The sequence below is a fragment of the Mobula birostris genome, chromosome 26 (assembly GCF_030028105.1).
Source record: "Mobula birostris isolate sMobBir1 chromosome 26, sMobBir1.hap1, whole genome shotgun sequence".
Lineage (NCBI taxonomy): Eukaryota > Metazoa > Chordata > Chondrichthyes > Myliobatiformes > Myliobatidae > Mobula > Mobula birostris.
The window spans coordinates 29,078,127-29,087,359 of record NC_092395.1 but is presented as its reverse complement, the minus strand read 5'-3'; the positions used below and the strand labels follow the sequence as shown (position 1 = coordinate 29,087,359).

At 38.3% G+C, this 9,233-nt stretch overlaps 1 protein-coding gene across 1 annotated transcript in view; it reads right to left on the bottom strand.

The window, feature by feature from the left end:
• Nucleotides 1–1,337: 1,337 nt before the first annotated feature.
• znf414 (zinc finger protein 414) overlaps nt 1,338–9,233 on the bottom strand; it is a 35,284-nt gene continuing 27,388 nt past the window's right edge. The window contains exon 5 of the mRNA XM_072243860.1: nt 1,338–7,503. Within this exon, the coding sequence (XP_072099961.1) occupies nt 7,280–7,503 (224 nt within the window). The 3' untranslated portion in view covers nt 1,338–7,279. The remainder of the gene's footprint in view (nt 7,504–9,233) is intronic.

Genomic DNA, 9,233 nt, shown 5'->3' with positions numbered 1-9,233 from the left:
CTGTTATTTCGGTCCTTTCGCCATTGAACCTACCCTCATTCTACTCCATACCTTGCCATTATGCTTCTTTTGCCTGTCACCGCCCTTGTATACAAACTGGTCATCTCTAACATCTACTTCTGACATGTTGGTAGCTGAAAGTGACCTGCTTCTACTCCTCTCCCCCTCTCTCTCCAGATTTATTAATTACACCGAGCACACAGCAGTTTGAAATAACTATTCAACAGTGCTGGACTCACAATTTTCTTGTTCAGAGCAAACAACTTACTGCCAAATACAAAAGACCTGGATGTAGATGCATTGTGTACAATGACTTTTATAACAATGACCATAAAGTTCCCATGATGTTGCAAACATAAAAATTTGCTGAAATCCATTTGGGAAGGAGAGGGGAAAAAAGCCCCCTTTGGCTAGTTAGGCCTAAATGAGACCCCATTGCTCTGGACTTCTCTTGCCTGTCTCTTAGTTGCCCCAAAATCCTAATGCTGCTTTTGCCAGTGATCACCATGATGAAAGAAATTAATGAAAATGTGAAAAGTGAGGGTTACAATTTTGAAATCAGTCTGTTAGGAGAATGGGTTGCTGTCAAATTCAATACAAGCTTGACTGCAATTAATGGAGACTGATTGGGGGGGGGGAGAAAACACATGAGGAAACAGTCTTATGATCCAGTGTCAAAGAGAATAATCAGATGTCCGGGAATGTATCTGAAGATGAACAAGGGACTTGTTTGATTTTCTAAAAAAAAAAGTTATCTAGATAAAAAGGCATTAAAAACATGCCATACATAAACTCTTTCATGTGAATGAAGTACTGGTAGTTATGATGCAGTCTCTTTATCCAACAAAACATCACAAATAAACTGACAACCTTTGGGGTGGGGGGGGGGGGAAGGAGCAGAGAAGGAAGAAAGGTGGTCTGCCTGACCCAACACGACATTTTATATGCTAAAGATCAAAGAAAATTTCAAGACAATTCAAACAAATCCATATTTACAGTGCTTCCTTTGAACTGCATGTAAGAGTTACAAATGTCTGGATCTTCCCACCAACACCCCCCACTGTATTACACACACCCAAATACACACACGTAACAAATTTAAATCAACATGCCCATTCTTCCAATTTACTTTTGGCTCTTGGGAACCTATTGATCAGAACTGCATTTTAGATAGAATCCAAGAATCATATTTAAATCTGAAGGCTAGTGACTGAAGTCAGTTAAAGTTATTTGCTACATGTGCTAACCCCAAAAATCACTCTAACAATCCCAGTATTGAAACTGCTCTTACCTGGATGGGAATAAAAAATGCTAAACAGTCGGTGACCAGACAACATTCATTTGAAATATTTTATTGAAGGGTTAAAAAGTGTCCAGCATCACATTTATAACATTAATGTCAATTCTGTACATAAGTGCATGTGGGAACCAAGCGACACATCCACTAATAAGTGGGATTACAAGTGTCAGCCAGATATGACATTGTGAAACACAAATTACAAAGTAAAATGCAAGGCTACGCAATATTATATCAAAGCAAATTATATATAGTAAATAGAAATACATCTCAATAATAGACATGCTGTCCTAGAAATATTTCTTTCACCATATATCTTTAAGTATGAACATAAAAATTGTACCAAAACATGCGAAGAATTAGATGAATTAGAAGAATTAGAATTAAAAAATGTTCTTGGGAAAACACCCATAAATGTGATAAACCATTGTAATGTTTTATTCCCTTAAGACTTCCCTGTCCCCATATAACATAATTTAAGCCTTTGACACAGCATTGTGCAAACCAAAGCTATTGAATCAGGTCGATATGTTTGATAGAGCAGATAAACATAGAGGTGTGGTATGAAAGTAACAGCTCTACTCAAGTTGAAATTCTACAATTCTTGTCTAGCTCAAAACAAGGGCATTGAAATAGCTTACATTCTCATTAACTAAACTGGGCCAAAGAGCTGAGCAATTGTTTATTTTCTAAGATAATTCAGTCCGTTAAAAAAAAGCAGCCTCAATAATGAGAGGGGATTTCTGAACCACTGTTAGAATTTTATGCTCATGGATGAAGTCGGGCAGGTTAAAAGCAAAAACATACCCATACCCTATTAATTTGAACCACAGCACCCTTTAAATAGGCAGATCGTGGGTCCAATGACATTGAGTTCTGGCAGCAATGTTAACTCTGGGCTTAGCAAGAATGCAAAGGTACTGCTGACTATCTCAACTGGTTAAGTTCCTCTATCACTCTCCTGGCAAATAGAGGGACACACAGAAGATTATTATATTAAAACCAAACATATCAAAAGAGTTACCCTGCACAAGCTTGGTTTTTCACCAAGCAATAGAGGTAAAGATTTTATAGGAGCCGATGACATTTCACATAAATAATTGCTCCAAAACAACACTGCTGTTGTACTCTGAACAACACAATAACCCCACCGGGACCTTCTGCTGAATGAGGAAGAACAACAAGGTTAATAACCAAGGGATTAATAACCTAGAAACAAACCTGCGACAGTATAAAATAGCTTAATACCTCTCTAATTGGCATATGCAAAGTCACAAGCTAAATCAAATGGGTTGCCACCCTAGCTTCTACACATATGAAATTTAAGTAGCTTTGGACAAAATCTTTTTTGTTTGGATTAACTGGATTTCTGCCAAAAAGGAATTCAGACCGTTGTTATTGTCGCATTTTAAAAAATAGTTCCAATTTCCAGCTTTGGCAGCTGACTCGGTAAACATTGGTTAAAATAACACACATGAAGTTCCTACTTGAAGTTTTCTGATTCACCCTGTACTGCTGTTAACAAAATGTGAAAGAATGGTCAAGATGTACTGTGTGACTGTAGAAATATCACGAAACAAAATTAGGTCAATCTCTAACCTTTCAGCAAGGAAGGAAACGGATCTCTTACTATAGACTATTTACCCAAAAGGTATCACATAAATTTGTAAGCGTGGTGGTTAGCACAATGCTTTACAGTACCAGTGATCCTGCTGCTGCCCATAAGGAGTTTGTACATTCTCCCCGTGACCGCATGGGTTTCCTCCGGGTGCTCCGGTTTCCTCCCACAGTCCAAAGACCTACCGGTCGGTTGGTTAATTGGTCACTGTAAATTGTCCCGTGATTGGGCTAGAGTTGATTCAGGGGCTGTTGGGGCCAGGAGGGCCTAGTCCATGCTGCATTTCAATAAAATAAGAATGAATTGCGTTTGGGCATTTTACAAAACAAAAGCAAAGCGTGCACCAGCAAGGTCGAGATTCATTATGGCAGGATGGAGGTTCTGTGGTTCACAGTTACTTTTCTAACAGTAGAGTCACAAGGCAAGGAAAATCACAAAGAGGGTGATGCACAGCAACACTATCACCAGATATAATGAGGGAAAATGCAAATTAATGTTGTAAAGTAAATGCAACAGAAGTTGAAGGCCAAACGCTAGGCAAATATATGAATGGGACTCTGACAAAAACAGACTGAACTAATGTCATAAATCACGAGCGTGTGTGCTCTCTCCTCAAAAGGGAGGCAATAGACTGAATTCCAATCCAGCGGTCTTTGGGAAGGAGCTACTCCAACACTGAGTGTCTACACATCCCAGGCATTCCGGTTTCCTTCTAGATCCCAAAAATGAACTCGCAGGTTATTTGGCCTTGCAAACTACCCTCTGGTGAGTGTTACTGGGGAAAAGAGTTGGGGGCGATGGTGGAGATGGGCATGAGTGCCGGAAGATAAGTTGCAGGGTGCAGTGGAATAAGTGGGGTGGGGGGGGGGGGTAAATGAGTGTGATTGGTGTGCTCCCTTAGGGGTCAGCATGGACTGAATAGACAGAATGACCTCCTCTGCCAATCTAAAACACAGTTGAGATTATTCATAAATCGATCACAATCCAAAACAGAAGTAAACAGAACAAGTGAAGCACAAATCTAAGAGTCTAACTTAAACGCCAATGAAATAATCAGAAAAGTACATAACAAAGTGTTAAATGCCTTTTGGAGATGAGGCAACTGCCAACCCTTCCCCTTTCAAGAATCACCTGAAAAGCAATTATTGTAATATGCCCCAAACAGCAGGATAACAAAGCATATTAAAAAGGTTTCCATGTAAAGCTAAAATTTTTAGGTGTTCAAAGCAATTTATGCATGTTAGTCCACAAATCTTGATAATCTTGTACAGCATGCAACTCTTAAGATATATCAAGCTAAAAAATGCAAACTAAACCACATACGTTCTACAAAATCATTCTTCTGGTATTAAATTCTGCATGCACAAAATATTAAATTAATCTCTATAGATATAAAAATCTGGATTTAAAAAAATAATTTGCAAATACCTGTTATGAAGTTTACTTTATCAACCATGTGGGTGCATTGGAGATGGGATTAGTTCATATATTTGTTTTGTAGACAAGAATGGTGTAATCAATGTTGTGTTAGAAGCTCTGGTTGTTTTTATCTTTTAAAAAACCTCACAAAATACATGTTTCTCCTCTTCACAGTCTCAACATTCAATTAATAAGACCGCTGTCAAGATCTGTTCATCGTATCTCCTTGTACATATCTGAATTGCAGTCAGTGTTGTAGGTTTTGCAGCTAGGATGAAATCTTTATATTTGACTCTTCAGTTATCCAAAACTACATTAAAAATTCTAAGTGAAACTTATAAAAACAAGGATTCTGCAGATGCTGAATGAAAGATCTCAACCTGAAACGTCCACTCCATAGATCCTGCCTGACCTACTGAATTCCTCCACCATTTGTGTGTGCTTTGTCGAAGTGAAACTTAATATATTGCATCTTAAAGAAAATGAAACATATGAAGCTGGAAGCATATGGTAGCTTCTTATCTCTAATCCATTTGAAATCCTGAGAGTTTCAAATTGGGTCTCTGACTAATGCTAAAACACCAATCGGTTGAAGTGGGATAAGCTGGCTAATGCAGGTCAGTGGCATTCATCTAATTTGTAGCTTTATTTAAAATTTTCAGCCCACTGTATAGGATACGATAAAAGCCATTATAATTTAGTTCATTCCTGCCTCTTGTAGAAGGACATAATCCAACACCAAATGTGAACAGATAGAAACAATCCAAAGATGAATGCCAGTGATATTTCAATATGACTATACTTCTAGCAAGCGACAGGATTCAAATCCCAGTATCTTTTGGAAATGGAACTTCATAATTGGATAAAAATAAGAAATCTGTTATATTACTTAATCTGCAATATGATAAAACTTCAAAGTTCACCTGTCACTGATCCTGACCTTTGTAAATTAATTTCCACCTTTCAATGAAAGGTTTCATTAATCTAGTCCCAGAGGAAGATCTTCTAATATCGTTGTCCTGGTTGGGAAGGACAATCTGATACCAAGGAAAGAGGATAAACTTCAGCCATTGACAAAAAGGAGGAATTTTCCTTTCATTCCATTTCTCTTAATCAAGACAAAAAATAAAAATCATGCATCTGACAAATTAACACTCAGCTTTTTTGCCAAAATTAGGTAGATTGTAAAAATATCACACATGCCTGAAGGAAGAAATGCCTGGATAGATAAGTACACAAAAAGCTGGAGGAATTCAATAGGTCAGGCAGCATCTATAGAAGGAAATAGACAGTCAACATTCTGGGTTGACACCCTTCATCTGTCTCTAGCCTGGATGGATAGACTAGTCAATAACTATCTCAGCATTATGCAAAGATTAAGGAATACCACTCCAGTTAAATAACTGATTCCATTGCTAACCCAAAAGATCCAGACCAAGCTTAGCACAATAAGAAAGGATACCTTTGAAGATCTATGATGACAAATTATAACAGTCCTGTCCTGGCCAAAAAAGATACCTCACCGTCTTGGTGATGTCTTGTGCATAATCCCATTTCAACAGTCACACTGGTAGAGCTCTTCGACACCCAATATACTTGAGGCCAACTAAGGAGAATTAGCAGTTTTGAACTTGTGTCTTGCCCCACTCCATGGTGATCACCAACACAAAAGAGTGTGGTGGATGTGACCCACTAAATAGAGATCTCAAAACTGCAAAATGGGTCATTTAATAGATTTTCTTCTAGTTTTAACACTTACCATCAAGTGAACCACCTTGACATGAACAGTGGCATCCTACAGTGCCTTGGCACAGTGACTTGGGAAATTCTGATCCTGTCTGTCCATTACTAGTAAGAAAACTGAACGAAGGTCTTTCAACTTTTACACTCTTTGTCCCACACCCAAACAATATCACAGTGTTTAAGCAGTAAAATACAAAGTACCCAGAAACAGTATGCAATTGAAGGAAAAGATTTATAGTGCTGGGACATACATCACATTGTCCGTTTTGAAACTTTTTAAGAAAACATCAAAGAGAAAACTTTTGACAATATTTGGTGCCAAACTTGTATATGAAATAGCCAAAATTAGCATTAAAACACGCAGTCACAGAAACAATGAAAATTTTATACTGGAAGTATGAAACTCTCCTAACTGGGGCTTCACACTGTACAGTATTTATTGGCAACTTGTTTTATTAACGGTGGTACCAGTATCTTCCAGTATTAGATTAGCACAACTCTGAAGGAACTTGCAAGAAATACTTTAGTTTAACAGTTCACATCGTAACAGGAGTGCAAATAGCAAGTCTGACAGCCTGGAGATATTGCACAGCCATTTTTGGACTAGGGTCTGTATAGTGTTTGTTATCCAGTTAAGGGCAGTCAGGTTGTGGACGAGATCCAAAACTACAGAAAACAAATTCTTGGTCAAGAAAATATTTAACTATCCAAAGGCAATTGAAACAAAAATGGACTTCTGATTAAGCAAGGGGGAAAAAAAAAACGGTACTATGTGAGGCTATTATTAAAACAAATGCCATAAAAATCAACCCAATGACTTTCAGCCCAGAAAGGAATAATTTCTGGGTTATGGCTACAATAATAGGGCCTGGCTACAAGGGACTGCTGTAGAGGGTGCCATGCAAATCATACAGTAATGAGTCAACTTCAGAAGGAAAAAAAATGCAAACAAAAATACCATTGATTTTGGAACCAGAGCATCATATCTTCATGGTAACTATAAATAATTGTTTCCTTTGTGCAAGTCTGCCTTTATACTTCTGTGTCAACTTGCAAAAAAAAAAAGGGGGTGGGGAAGGGAAAGAAAAACCACTGGGCCCCAAATTCACTAATAATCATAATGCACACTGCTGAACTTTCAACTCTGAAGCATGAGATATTGGTGTCTGCCTTTCTACATACAGGCCATGGTCCAGGGAAACTTAAGTTAACAAAGACTCACTGAACTGCATTGACAATGCACTGTAGTTGTCACCAGGATTTATGAACATGCCCTTTTCATTCACTAATCTGCTGCTGAGGACTTTGTTATGCTCTTGAATGTGCAGGATCATTTCTTCCCGTGCCTCACTGGAGTATGGACACTGCATACAGTTATATCGACCCCTGGTGTGTTCCCATTCAATTCTGCTATTGGCTGACTGAGCTGCAGAAAGACAACGAACAGTGCTTAATTTAAAATTTAGTGTCCATATGACGTATCCAAAGTCCAGCTTTAAAATACAATGCATTTCACAACAATCCTCAGTCAGTAAATCACAAAGAGTACGTTAGGTATCAAGGATAAACACAGCCTAATATTTTGCAAGGTAATGCACAAGAACATTGATCAATTGCAAAGGGAGACTCACTTTAACATGACAATTCAGCTATAAACATCAATGAAATGTACTGAATAAATCTTTACCATGAAAGTGACAAAATTATAATCGATAAAAACCTTTATCCAGGAATTAAATGGTTTGAATCCAATTTTCTTCTGAAATGATGGAACAGAAGATGCTGAGTACAGCCAAGTGTCAGACGTTCAGCGGAAATCGATGAAATGGGGACATACAGTATGGGAGAATGCCTTTCAGCCCACTAGTCCATGCTAGATGGCCACCTCAGCTATTTCGATTTGCCCAGGTTTGGAACACATTGATCTAAACCTTTCCTATCCATGTACCCGTCTAAGTACTTTTAAAATGTTAATGTATCTGCCTCAACCACTTCCTCTGGCAGCTCATTCCATCTGGGTGGATCCCCATGGGTTCCGATTAAATCTCTCCTCTGTCATATTAAACATATGCTATCTAGTTCTTGATTCTCCAACCCTGGGAAAAAGGACTGTGGTCATTCACCATATCTATGCCCCTTATTTTATTTTATTTTTTTTAAATAAACCTCTCTAAGCTCACTTCTCATTTTCCTATGCTCCTATGAAAAAGTCCCAACTAGCTCAACCTCTCTTCAATCCCTTGAGTCCGGACAACATCCTCAAATCTTCTCTACACTCCTTCCAGCTTAATTGCATCTTTACTATCATCATCATTATCATCATCAGGTGCCATGCCCAGTTTGAGCTTTGACTGCCTTGACCTGTTTCGGGTCAAGTGGATCAATTCATTGGTGTTCATTTCCAATTCTCTGGCTGCTGCCTCCATCATCATTTGTCTTTGTCTTCTTCTTGCTTTTTTCCCTTCAATCTTTCCCATAATTACCATGCATTCTAACTCCTCTTTCCTAATCACGTGTCCAATGAAGTTACGTTGCCTTTTCATAATCTCACACATTATTTCTCTTTTTGTGTTTGCTCTGTTCATGACATCTTTGTTAGATATTTGTTTTGTCCATGATATTCTTTGCATCTTTACTATACCAGGGTGAATAAAACTGAACACAATATTCCAACTGAAAAATATTAATTTTATTTCACCTTCTACAGATGCTGCCTGACTGGGTATGTACTGCCAATCTCTGCTTTTAATGTAAAGTTTCCATCACAAGACACAAGAATCTCTGCCTTAAATGTACCCAACTACCTGTAGTATCAAATTCCACAAATTCATCATCCTCTGGCTAAAGAAATTTCCCTCCATCTCTGTTTTAAGTGGACACCCCTCTAACCAGAGGCTGTGCCCTCTTGTCCTAGACTCCCCAACCATGGAACACATCCTTTCCATATCTACTGTCTAGGTCTTTCAACATTCAAAAGGTTTCAACGGGACCCCCCCCCCCCCACCCATCCTTCTAATTCCAGCGAGTACAGATTGTGATCTATTTCTCTTGTATTCTTCATAATAAACAGTTCCTTCCCATAAAACCATAAAACAAAAGAGCTGGGGGTCTAACTAACTAGTTAAGACATTGGGGGGGGGGGGGAAAAAAGCAAAA